Source organism: Thunnus albacares, chromosome 24 (genome assembly GCF_914725855.1).
Source record: "Thunnus albacares chromosome 24, fThuAlb1.1, whole genome shotgun sequence".
NCBI lineage: Eukaryota > Metazoa > Chordata > Actinopteri > Scombriformes > Scombridae > Thunnus > Thunnus albacares.
The window spans coordinates 19,095,880-19,108,871 of NC_058129.1; the positions used below are offsets into that span (position 1 = coordinate 19,095,880).

The 12,992-nt window shown below is 45.0% G+C and overlaps 1 protein-coding gene across 5 annotated transcripts in view; it reads right to left on the bottom strand.

Moving 5' to 3' along the window:
* Window positions 1–235: 235 nt before the first annotated feature.
* nhsl1a (NHS-like 1a) overlaps window positions 236–12,992 on the bottom strand; it is a 29,718-nt gene continuing 16,961 nt past the window's right edge. For 3 of the 5 annotated variants that reach the window (XM_044344298.1, XM_044344296.1, XM_044344300.1), the window contains 6 exons: window positions 11,275–11,509; window positions 10,458–10,589; window positions 9,982–10,352; window positions 5,553–9,906; window positions 3,935–4,022; window positions 236–2,752 (listed from right to left, as the gene is read on the bottom strand). In XM_044344298.1, the coding sequence (XP_044200233.1) occupies window positions 2,035–2,752; window positions 3,935–4,022; window positions 5,553–9,906; window positions 9,982–10,352; window positions 10,458–10,589; window positions 11,275–11,509 (5,898 nt within the window). In that variant the 3' untranslated portion in view covers window positions 236–2,034. Of the gene's footprint in view, window positions 2,753–3,783; window positions 3,835–3,934; window positions 4,023–5,552; window positions 9,907–9,981; window positions 10,353–10,457; window positions 10,590–11,274; window positions 11,510–12,992 lie in introns of all 5 variants that reach the window. The other 2 variants (XM_044344299.1, XM_044344297.1) reach the window with 2 other exon arrangements.

Sequence of the window (12,992 nt, forward strand, 5' to 3'; positions counted from 1 at the left end):
TTTGCCCATTTTTGGCTTTTTCATTTAATTTTCACAATTATAACTGATGTATTTTTTTATTGCCTAATGTAAATGTTTAGTTTTGTTCAAACAATAAAAAGAGACATTGATTCATCACTGTGGTCATTTTGAAGTTGTAGTTTGTGGTGTTGCTTTGGGTTGCTTTATACTAAATTGTTCATGTTTTTTTTTAATTCACACCACCATTTTAGGAATTAGACAAATAAATCATAGCTTCAGAAAATGAGTTTATCCTTTATTGCTTCCATTTCTTATACATTTCCTTTTTTAAAAACATTTGTTTCCAGTTCTTTCTGCTGTTTCTCCACACATGCAAAAACACTTTCATTCAGTTTTCCATTTCCTCCTATTCATCACTTCCACCTCCATTTATCTTTCTCTCATGGTACTTCCCTCCATTGTTCCAGTTTTCCAGTTAAATTGCATTAATCTTATGGTTAATAGAGTAAATCTGAATCGCTTACATTCACACAGAGAAGATATTATGTGCCTAAATTCAAAGCCTCCACCTTAAAAAGTTACATCCAAATTCAGACTGTTAGTCTTACTATCTGCTACTTTGTTTGAGAAGAAAAAACAGATTTGAGGCTTGAAAACCGAGACTCCATTACTCGTTAAGATGGAGACTGAAGCTGAAATAAATGCTACAGAGAGGAAATGAAGATCCAGCAGCAGATAACATAAAGAAGAAATATGTAGAAACATGATAACAAGAGGGGTAAAGATGAAACAGGATTATTTACAGTATAGGACAAACTACATCCCTTACTAATTATAGTGTCAGTCAGTGTAGCTCATAATAACATAGAAAATAGGACATTTAAATAATTATGTTGAGTCAAAAGTCACAAAAACATGTCAGCTGTTAAAATATTTCCAGCACTGCCTTTCCTTGTTCATACCTTATCACAACTCAGCTTTACATGACTATAAAAATGTTTTAAATATAAACAAAAAACGTGGATTAACCTCCCAAGTTGGTTTCATCTTAATCAAGTGTCCTCTGGTTTGAAACCAAGTCCTGCTGATCAGAGATGTTATGAACCCTGTGTAATGCCAGAATTGGCTGATCTAAAACTTTTTTCTGATTTATTGTTATCAGAACCAGCTGCTCTATAACTGAACACCAATTTAATGTAATCAAAACTGGCTGATTCAATACCTATGCTTAAGTTAATGCCAGTAGAATTGGTGGATTTAATGTCATTGGAATTGTTTGGATTCATGAAAACCACAGCTAGATACGGAAGACTTTGGGAAAGCTTTAAAACATAACTGCTTAACATTATTATACTATAATTATACTATATTATATATATATAATATTAGAATTTTTACTCTGATCTCAAGAAAACAAGCTTCTTATGTCAAGATGACAAAATTAATTTCTTGTCAATATTATAATAATGTAAAAAGTTGTGTTTACTACAGTAAGCCAGAGATGACATGGACAAAGAGAATTTTGATTTCTCTTATTAGGGCAAGAAAGTATAACATTAACTTAAACAGAGAAGAAGAATACTTTGTGAAACAAGAAAATATGATTATGTAGAAAAATGGACAGCAAAGTCAAGCAAAAGACAATAATACAAGGTAATTGCTGTAGTTTTGATTTAAGTACATTGAAAGGAGGTGTTGGGGTTTATGCAACAAGCTTGTCTTCTTGAGATCATCATTCCACAGTTATGAGAACAAACATGAGATATAATTACACGCATGTCCTTTCTGACATATATGTATGGCGACTAGAGATACTTGCCAAGTTTGCTTCAGTACATTCAGTTAAAGGCTTCAGACCATGCGTCAGTCCAGTCTAGTTCAATTCAGGTTGCTGAGGCATTGTGACAAGTTTGTAGACAGTTTCAAACCTGATAAGGATCTGTAGAAGACCCAGACATCGTCACATTCAGGTACGTTTTTCTGTGATCCCTAACAACTGGACTTGAGGGTGGGCGACCATCTACTTCCTCCCGAATCCAAGTTGCAGCTGCATCTATAATCTTGGCTTGTCCATCAAGAAATCTCAATCAATCTCTGGCTCGATCCTCTTTCCATTCCCAAAATGGTTCCTGGAGACTCAACAAACACCTCATCATCATCCTCTTCCTCTTCTTCCTCCTCACCTTCCCCTTCTAAGATGGCAGTCATGGGGGCAGCGAAGAGGCGGCAGCGAGCAGCAAAGCGTCGGCTGGCAGAGCAGGGAGGAGTGAGGGAGCGAGGTCGCACAGAGGAGGAGGAGAGGAAGAATACAGGGGAGGAGGAGGTGAAGAGGAGCTGATTGTGCCTCAATCTCAACATCATGGACAAGTTCTGAGGGCAAAGAGACGTGGGAGAAACTGGTACATCAAAAGTCAGGTGGGTATTGATGTCACATGTATCCACGTTATGGGACAAGCTTGTGGGATTAATATGGGGTTGTTCTGGCGGTGGTGGCTGTGGTGGCAGCGATGGCACACACTGCAGCTCAGTGGCAGCAGCAGAAGCAGCATTTATGCGAAGCCGCTCGACCGCTGAGATTCGAGAAGACGAATTAGACCGACTACCCTTCCTCAGCAAGAGAGCCTTGAAGCTCTCGCTTCTTGCTGACCTTTGACTTCTGAGAGTTGTAGGTCGCATTAGGTGGGGCTGGGGATCAGTTGGGGTCACCGGAGGGGAAGAGGATGAAGAGGAAGAGGAGATACGATGTTTGTCTTCATCTGAATCTATTCTTCCTAGCATCTTCCGCTTTGACCTGAGGCAGACAGACAGAAAACAAAGTAGTCACATTTTACTTTAGTAGTATTTCATTGAGAACTGTCATGTAACAATATCAATACATGTTTAATCTCAAGATCTGTTAAACTGCCCCTGAGCAAGGCACTCAAACCACATCAGCTTACCTTTTTACTATCAGAAAAAAAGTGATTTTGCAGTACAGTGCTCCTGAGTGAGCACAAACCAAATTAAAGCTATAATCTATCATCAAATTGAGATTTGACAGAGAGCACAGGGACAGGGATGAGCTTCCAAATGGGGCACAAGGAAGAGGGAAGGTTCATATTGGGAAGTAAGAGGGTACAATTAGGGGAACAAAAGAAAGAAGCATCCTAGTCAGGGAGCAAGAAAGATGAACTAATTTAGTTACGGAGCAAGGAAGAAGATTACTAATTGGGGAACAAAGTACAAAGATGGTTCCAAGTTAGGGAATAAGGGACTGGAAACTTCCATTTAGGGGACAAGGAAGAAAAAAGCTTCCTATTTGGGGAAGAAAGTAGGTAGAAGCTTCCAGTTAGGGGAACAAAAGATAAAAGCATCCTAGCGAGGGAACAAGAAAGATGGAAACAACTAAGTAACAGGAAGAAAGAGTTGGGGAACAAAGATGATGCTAAATTAGGGAACAATGGAACAATTTAGGGGACAAGGAAGAAATAAGCTTCCTATTAGGGGAACAATGAAGGATGGTTAAAGTTAGGAATTAAGCACGTAGGAAGATTCCAGTCCAGGTAATGAAAAATAGAAGCATCCTAGCTGGGCAACAATAAAGATGGAAGCAACTAAGTTACAGAGCAAGGAAAAAGCTTACTAGTTGGGGAACTGAGACGATTCCAAGTTAGGGAAAAAGGGGAGAAAAGGAGGGTGGGACTGTTACTGGTTATGGAAGGAGGAAAAACTGAGCATACAAGAAAGATAACTGGATTGGTGGTTATGTATCTAGTTAACTCTACACAGGTTCAGGATCTAAACTCAATTTACTACACATTCAGTGACCAATCACAGCTTTACCTGCAGCCAAACCCCTATCAGGGCATTCACGCTGTGCCTTCCCATACTGCACTGCTCCACAGAGGCAGAGGGAGGAATCAAGCAGACATGTGAGATTGTGGTTGATAGCTTGGTACAGTAACAGTGTTTGTGTGTGTTTGTGTGTTCCTACCTGTGGATGACAGCGAACAGATCTTCTGTGGTTCGTGGTCTACTGGGAACAAACATCTGATCTGCCGAAACACTAACAAACAGATCAGCTGTAAAGAAAAACAAGGAGAAAGAGAATTAAAATTGAATATGAAGTATTGTTTCAGTTGACAGTGTTCACTTTTACTTATTATTCTTTACTATTAGTCACCCTTGAATTGGAATAAAACTAGTGCAGTGCCTGTTCAAAATGTGCCTGCTCAGAACAGACGGATTGCTTATTATTTCTCAAGAACGGCATATATATGTATCAATTAACACATCAATGCTGGTGTTAATATTGACAATGACACCAAATTTATAAAAATCTGCATTTCATGGGTTCAAAATGGCTTAACCTGTTATCTTCTGTTAAAAAATCAGCCCTGAAAAGGTGGGCCAATGCTGACATAGAGTTGACCACTCTCCAGGTCTCAACACATGAAATTTATATAAATGGTAGAATGATAACAGCCACCTCCCCCAGTCCTGCATTCATTGTCATATATATGCTGATTGAGAGAGACAGTTTTAGCTTCAGCAGCTAACAGTGGTGCTGGCAGGCTGGAGGGGGTCTCTCTGTCTGTGACTGTCTGTGGGAGGAAAAGCTGCTGGCAGCCACTAAAACAACAGAAATCCTCCTTGCATCTCATCCTGCAGCTCTTCAACTCTCCGGCTGTCTGTTCCTGCAGTTATCAGCTGGTAAAATCCTATTTCAAAGCGTTTAATGTTTAAAAAACATTTTACCGGTGGATAACTACAGGAACAGAAAGCTGGATAGTTAAAGAGCTACAGGACACAGCTCCCCCACAGCTCTCAGTTTGCTCGCCCTCTCTCCCTCTTTTTCTTGTCTTTTTAAAAATGAGTTGGGACACCCAATGTTTTATCTCTGTCATTCACAGGGAAAGCTTTCCACCACTGTCTCTCCTCATCAGCGCTGTCTCTCTGTCACTTGCTCTTGCTCTCAGTTCACTTGGCCTCTCTCTTTTTCTCTCGTCTTTTTTTAAAATGAGTCGGGAAACTCACAACAAAGCCTAACTTTTAACGTTATAAAATGAAGAGAGATGTCGTCCCCTCCTCTCTCTCATGGCAGGGTTTTACAGCTCTGACCATGACATGCAGTAGCAGAGCCCAGAAGCCCTGCCTCGCTGAAGCTGGGGGGAGTGGCTTTCTGTTCGCTTGTTTATTTCAAGTTTATTAACATTAAACGTGTCACATGTCCAAATTGCACCACATTTCGACAATGTACTTCCTTGTATCCTCAGCAATGCACCTGCCAAGTGTGAAGTAGATCAGATGAACGGTTTTCGAGATATGCGAAGGACAAACATACAGACAGACAGACAGCATAGTGTTTTGGGGGGGAGGCACAAGTCATGCCCAAAAATCATTACCTTGGGGGTATAAATTACAAGTTTGTAATACAAACTACTAATAGTCCTTGACAGTCCTTGACAAGTGCACCAGTCTGGTTCCAGGTGCCTACACTCTTAGCCTGAATCAACTACTTCAGCACCTCCAAAATCCAAACACATCTAGCAGCAATCCAGTATGCTGATACTTGGCCAGAAAAACAAACAATGCCAGTAAACTCAACCTACCATCTGGAGGTCCTGTGGCATCCTTCACCTCCTCCCTCCTGTGTACTCCATCATTGCTCCTCTCCTCCTCTTCTTCGTCCCCTGGTTCCTGTATCAGGAGGTCTGGAAGTAACAGCTCCTCCCGCAGGCTATCAGTGGACAGCGCACTGCTGAGGGAGAACCTGCTCTGACCAATCAGAGTGCAGGAGCTTTCAGAGTCGCTGGTGTCTTGATCAAACACTTTTGTCATCTTCACTCTCTGACTCATTTGCATTGTTCTCCCTTTCTCCACATCTCGCTCGTCTTCAGATGAGGACGAAGATGATGATGAAGATGATGACGATGAAGAGGGGGAGGGCTCCATAGTTGATGACATCAGCAGCAGTTGCCTGCCTGGCCTCCTCTTCCTCCTCTTTCTTGCTTTGTCTTTTTTCATTGGGGTGGATGACATCATCTTCATTGTTGTCTTTACCAGCCTCTCCTTCTCATCTTCCTCTGCATCTTCAGCCAGCGATGACCTCATCATCCTCTTCTGAAATGTTTTGTCATTATTCTTATTAAGTCTTGTTCTGATGACCCCAGAACAACTAGGGTTGGTTGCTCCAGTTTGAGTGATCCCTGTCTGGATGGAAGCAGCTCCGTGGTTCCCTAAGGTGCTACAGTTCTCTAAGGTACTTATGAATGGATGAATGGGACCTTGGGTACTCCACGCTGAGGTCATACCCATGATCCCTGAGGGACCACAGTTCCCATAGGTACCCATAGACCCTATGTCACTACTGGTGTTCATGGTGTCCCAAGTTCCTGAGGTACCACGGTTCTCCAAGGTACCTACCATCCCACTGAAAGTGTCTCTAGCCTCTGTGGTACCCATGGTCCCACTGAAAGTGTCTCTAGTCTCTGTGGTTCCCATGGTCTCACTGAAAGTGTCTCTAGCAGCTGTGGTACCCATGGTCCCATTGAAATTGTCTCTAGCCCCTGTAATACCCATGGTTCCACTGAAAGTGTCTCTGCCCTCTGTGATATCTATGGTCCCATTGAAAATGGTACCTATGATCCCCAAAGTGCGACTGGTCCCTGTAGTGCTCTGAGTCTGTGAAACAGCAGTGCTCTCCAGGGTGCTATGGGTGCCTTTGGGTGCCTCTCCTGCATTTGTAGTAGCCAAGTGTGGTTTGGTACTTTTGGGTGAGGTCAATGAAAGATCTGGCTTTTTATGCAAAATTGGTGGCTTCTGCCTTTGAGGGGAGTTGGCAGGTGAGCGTGTGGTGATGTCAACAGGTGTTGTGTGTGCTGGCAAAGAAGCAGCATTAAGTGAGTGTGCAGGTGAAGTTGTGTGTGTCACTAATTTATCAGGAATTGATGTTTTGTCAACACTGGTGCATGTCATGTGCTTTGGTGAAGGTGTACTATTAGTCAAATGTGTGCAGGAGGAATTAGCAGAAATTCTTGATTGGCTGGTGAGCCCAGGAGAAGGCGCTGTGATTTGTCCAGTGCTCTTCCACCCACCTGGTCTTCGCTTAGCCTCAGGAGATGCGATGAGACCCAGAATGCAAAGATCAGGCTTCTTTGGTGGGATCGGCTTCTCCGGGGAGCGAAGCCTCCTTGGGCTACCTGGCTCAAAGACACTATTACACTGTTTTAAATCACTGTGTGAATTTCCATTGGCTGCACTGTGATTCCACATTTCTGAATTATTGTTATCGTTGTTCTCTAAAAGTTGTGTTCTGCTTTCTCTGTGAGGCTCTTGTTTTGTTCCAGAGAGGGTCCAGTAAGAAGAATCTGTCAGGCAAACATCCTCAGTGTTTCTGTGTTTCTCAGCAGGCTCAGTTAGCTTAACCTTTGTGACCTGTTGTTGTTGCAAAGTGGGATGTTGGGTAATTGTGTTGATGTGATTTTTGTCAGTATCATAAGACATTTTAACCAAGGGACTATCAGTGCTGGAGACATGATTGTTGACCAGAGTAGCATACATGTCTGAATCTTCCCTCTCTTGTTCATTGTACTTGATGTCTTGAGGGGTTTCGTTGGCCAGCTGAGGCCCAGAGCTTCTCTGTTTAGCTGGGCTAGGAACTATGCCTTGCAGGGTTTGAAGATTTGCAGAGGCTGAGTCATCTATGGGTGTCCTCACCTCACCTTTTGTTAAGTTGTAGTAACCATGATCGGATTTGAGCCCAGGTTGCTTTGCAACAGCGCTGGCAGGGCTATAAGGGCTAGCATCACCCATTAAAACATTTGATATGTTAGCTTCATTGCTGCCTTGATCACTGATAGCATTTTGTGATCCAGTTCCAGATAGCTTAACATCTGTGTTGCCCAGGCCATCCAGATGAGCTTCTTTGCTTGGTAGATCTTTGTTAGTGAGCAGGCCTTCCTGGTTCTTGACAGAGCGAAGCTTGACACCCTGCAAAGCCTGTGCAGTGACCAGGGGGTAAGGGGACGTGGATGTTGACACTTCAACACAGCAGTTTGGAGACTTGGCAAGATCTGGTGGGGGGAGGGCCATCACAGAGGATGCAGGAAGAGGAGGCAGAGGAGGAGGTGGAGGTGGAGGAGGAGGAGGAAGATCAGCAATTGGCAATTCTGGAAGCTCTGAAGGAGGAGGAAGAGGAGAAGATGGAGGAGGAGGGGGGGTAGTTGGGGGAGGAGGGAAGTTGATTGATGATGACATAGTGGATACCAGAACATGATGGGAGGTCTGCCTGATGGCGTAGGAGTAGGGAGGAGGAGGAGGCCGGGAGAAAGGAGGAAGAGGAGGAGGAGAGGGGAGGGATGAAGGTGGGAGTGGAGGAGGAGGGGGAGGAGGAGGGGGAGGGGGAGGAGGAAGAGATGAAGGGGGAGGAGGAGGAGCAACAGAGAATTTGGTGAAAGAAGGAGGAGCAGGACACTCATGAATGGGGGAGTAGAAGACAGGGGGCAAAGGAGAGGAACACTCAGGTAGAGGAGGAGGAGGAGGTGGAGCAGGGAGAAGAGAATGCTTGGCAGAGGATTCTGAGGAGGTGCATGAGGAGAGGGAGGAGGTGGATGAAAAGGAGGAGGAGAGGGAGGAGAAGAGTGATGATTTCCTCTCTGGCACTGGTGGCTTTGGCCTCCCATCGACCCTAGACCCTGTCCTGGGCAGGGAGGAGACGGCAGGTGACAGGGGATGGGAGAGTGAGCGTGAAGAGGAGAAGGGGGAGGTCGGGGGGAGGGAGAAAGCTCCAGGGCTTGCTGCGAGAGGGGAGGAGGGGCTGAGGGGGGAGGAGATGGGAGTGCCAGGGGTGGGGGTGTTGGACTGGCTGGAATAACCACTGGAGGGTGAAGCGAGGCGCTGTAGCCCAGCCATGGAAGCAGCAACTGGTTGAGAGTTGAGAGTAAATGTCAGCCCTTCCTCCTCTGAGCCTGGAGACACGGGGGTGAGGATATGGGCATGGGAGTGGCCGGGGCTAGGCGGTAGGTGCTCAGACGAAGGAGACTCAACGGATGTTGCTGCTTGGCAGTCGGAGCTTAACGGTTCAAATGTTGTGACTGTGCCACAGTTGAACCCACTCTGGCGTCTCTTGGTATTGCTCCGTGGCACCCAGGGGTCATGGAAGGTCTGGGGCGATGAGGTGGGTGTCTGTGGGGTGCTTCGTCCCAGGCGGGGGCTTCGCTCCAGGCAGGGGCTACGCTCTATATGGGGGCTACGCTCCAGAGGGGGGCTGGAGGAGGACCGGGAGGGCTTGCTACGCCCTGGCCGACGTCTAAGAGAGTCAGACCGCAATGGTGGAGGAGGCGGACGTTTGGACTTGCGGAGGGAGATGCTGCGAGAGCAAGAGGAGGAGATGCTGGACTTCCTTTTCTCTTGGTATACTGAGGAAGAGGAGGTAATTTCCTCTGAACACAAGGAGTTACAGTCAATGTGTGAGGGGGAAGAGCGTCCGGAAGAGATCAGCGGATCGCAGCTCCAGCCTTCCCCAGAGACAGAACTCATCTCCCGGGTGATACCACTCCAGTCAGCCCCAGTCTGGCTGCTGTGAACACTTGAGCTGGGGGACACGGGCTGGAAGCTCCAACGTTCCCCATTGCAGGAGCAGTGAGTGTCTTGCTGGATGGCGGTCTGTTCATCCAGAGCCTGGTAGCTAAATTGAGAATCTGAGTCTGCAATAGAGGAGGAGGAGAGGTAGTGGGTGGAGGAAGGGGAGCTGTGAGGGTAGGCAGCCTCATTTAGGGGCTTATCACTGGGGTAAGACCACTCTGACTGCAGGGCCTGGCTAGGGCTGCCGGGAAGAGAGGAGGTGACAGGGGAGGAAGGAAAAGAAGAGGAAGAGGAGAATGGAGACTCTGGAATGACTCTGGCAGTGTGATCAAAGGGCAGCAGGGGCTGGAGGTCACTGGGGAAACCCTGCAGATCCTGTGACTGTAGAGGAAAAAGAAAGTTAGTTTTATTTTTAGTTACTTAGTTACATGTGGCAGTCACTTCTCCTAAACTGACCTGACAGCAGGATGAGGAGGTGCTGAGTGCCCTGTAGGAGGCACTGTTACAGCTGACCTCTGAGTTCAAGGAGGAGTTGGTGGCTGGGCGAGGGAGGCTGTGGACCACTGAGGAGGGGGAGCAGCAGGATGTAGAGCGGTCCTGACAGGAGTCAACACGTGGTGAGGAGGTAAGAGAGGCCATGAGGCTGGACATTCCCTCTCCTCTTGGGGCTCGGATCCTTCTAGCTAATGTCTGCAACTCCTTTCTGACTTCACCCTCCTCCTCCTCCTCTGTGGTCTTCTGTTGGCGGGCGGGGCTACAGGAGGAGGAGGCAGGTCGACCGACAGTGGAGAACTGACTGGGAAGAACTAAAGAGACCATAGGCGAGTCTGGAGACAGAACAGCAGACATAAAGGAAGAGAGGAAACACTTTGAGACCGGAGAAATAATGTAATTGATTGATAGATGGGGGAATGAATGGGTGAAGGTCATACCCAGCTTCCGTGTTACATCATCAGGTATCCCAGTAACTGTCTTGCGGCGGCTCAGGTTACGGGGGCGCCGGGATAATGAGTCAGTGTTGGAAACCACCTTTCGAAAACTTGCCTGACGATCAAAACTCTCACCTGACATGCACACGTATGAAAACACAATAAACACCGTAAAGATATGAGAATATGAGAAATCCCTGTTAGTTAATGAATTTGTAGGACAAGAGACATGTCAGCTTTGCAGTCAGGTCCCAAGTCCAAGTCAAATCCTAAGTTTGAGTTGAGTGTCAAGTCCAAGTTTAGCCCCAAATCTGAGTTGAGTCCCGTTTCTGAGACAACTTTCAAGTCTAAGTCATGTTTCGAGCCCCGATTGTCTGATTGTCTCTCAAAATCTGAGTAAAAGCTCATGTTTAAGTTGAGTCCCAAGTCTGAGTGGAATCCCAAATTCAAGATAAGTTTAAAATCCGAAGTCTGAGTCAACTCTCAAGTTGGACTTCAGTTTTGAGCCTGAATTTGAGTGGAGATTCTGGGTCACATCTAGAGTCGGGTTTCAGTTTTTGAGTCAAGTTCCAAATCTAAAGCAAGTGCTACATTCAAGTTCATTTTTAAGTCAGAGTAAAATCCAAAGTCCAATTTGAGTTTCAAGTCTAAACCAATGAATATAGGTCTTGTCATGTGACATAGAACTAAAGTATTTCCAAAAATTTGAAAAAATTGCCCTGGAAATGATCTAAAATGCCCCAAAAACATATTTCATGAGGGCAAAAAAACTGTTAATTTATTTCCTTAATATTAGAATCTGGGGAGTCCAGTCCCCTACCTGTTACATTGATGGGTACTATATCAGCTCCAACTGCCTCGGCCTGCTGCCTCATCCTCTCCTCTGGTGTTGGAAGCCGGGGGGTCGGCTCCATCTCCACGTCGACTGTTGGCTCGTAGGCAGGGGCAAAGACGTCCCAACAGTGGGTGACGTGTACAGGGTTGAGGACCAGTGGAGTCATAGGTCGTGTGTTGTTCAAGAAGAACCTTTCGTCTTCTTCTGAGGAGGCTGAGGACTGAATGCACAAATAAACAAACATGCTGTAACTCAGTCTTTGGTTGAACCTGGTAGCATCAACTTTAGCCCCAGTTAAGTTTAACTGAAGAGTCTAATCTAGTGTTACAGGTGCTATGGGAGTTTAACCCCCATAGAGTCTAGTTTAACTTGATTGAACTGTAGTTTAACCTTGAATTCTAGTTTAACATTGCAGTTTAAGATTAAATATTCAGGCTTAACCCCAGGTGAGACTGGCCTTGCCTAATTCTAGTTGAACCCCTACTTCTCTCTTGATTTATTACCTCAGTAAACAGTTTCCTAATGAGTTTATGATCTCAATTGGTAGTTTGCTTTAGGGCGTGGCTAAGTTGTGATTGATAAGTCGCTACCACTGCGACAATGTTGCTTACGTTATGTAACCATAGGCCTAGCTGCTGCTATTTCACAGTGTGTTTTCAGTTCCCTAAAGTAAATTGTACACTGTGATCGCCTAAAAAAGTCTCGTTCAGCGTTTGGTTTTAATAAAAGACCCATCAATGAGTCGGATGATCAGTTTTTCTGGTGAGTACATTTTGTTTTGACAGTTTTAGGCCTGTTTTTCGCGAAAATTAGCATTAGCATGATCACTGTTAACCATAGATTGTTAATGCACCATGCTAACCAAGCTAGCAGCTAGTGCTATGGTCAGCTCAACCCTCTCGTCCAAATATGGTCACTTCTGGCTCCAAAAATCAAACATGGCGACGGCCAAATCCAAGATGGCGATGGTCAAATCGCTAAACTTGAGGCTTCAAATCGACAGTTTGCAAACCAATGGGTGACGTCACGGTGACTACGTCCATATTTTTACAGTCTATGGTTATACCCCACTACAGCTGAATTGAATCCTGGTAGAGTTAAACTCAGCCTGAAAGAGTCGAGTTTAACCCCTGTAGAGTCTAGTTTAACTTAACTGTAGTTTAACCTTGAATTTTAAATTGACCTCGCAGTTTAAGATTAAATAACCAGGTGAGACTGGTCTTGCCCGATTCTAGTTTAACCCCACTAGCATCTCATGAAACCTGGTATGATTGAGTTTAACCCCAACTTTAGTAGAGTCCAGTCTACAATTGAAGTTAGTCCAAACCCTGTAGAGCCTGGTTTAACCTGCTAAAGTTGGGTTTTACCTCAAATAAGTCAAGTTTAACCCCACTCCAGCTAAATACTCAGTTTTAACCCCAGTAGAGACTGGTCTTGCCTGATTCTTCTTTAACCACAGTTGGTGTTTATTTAGCCTGACAGAATCTAGTGTAAATTTAGTAGAGTCCAGTTAAAAATTGAAGAGTCAGGTTAAACCTTGTAGAGCCTGGTTTAACCTTGTAAAGTCAGGTTTTACCCAGTTAAGTCCAGTTTTACTGCAGTCAATTCAGATTTAGCTTGGTAGGGTTGCGTTAAACCCCACTACAGCTAGATTTAACCTCAAATTCAGACTAAATAAATTGAGATTAACCCTATGTAGAGTC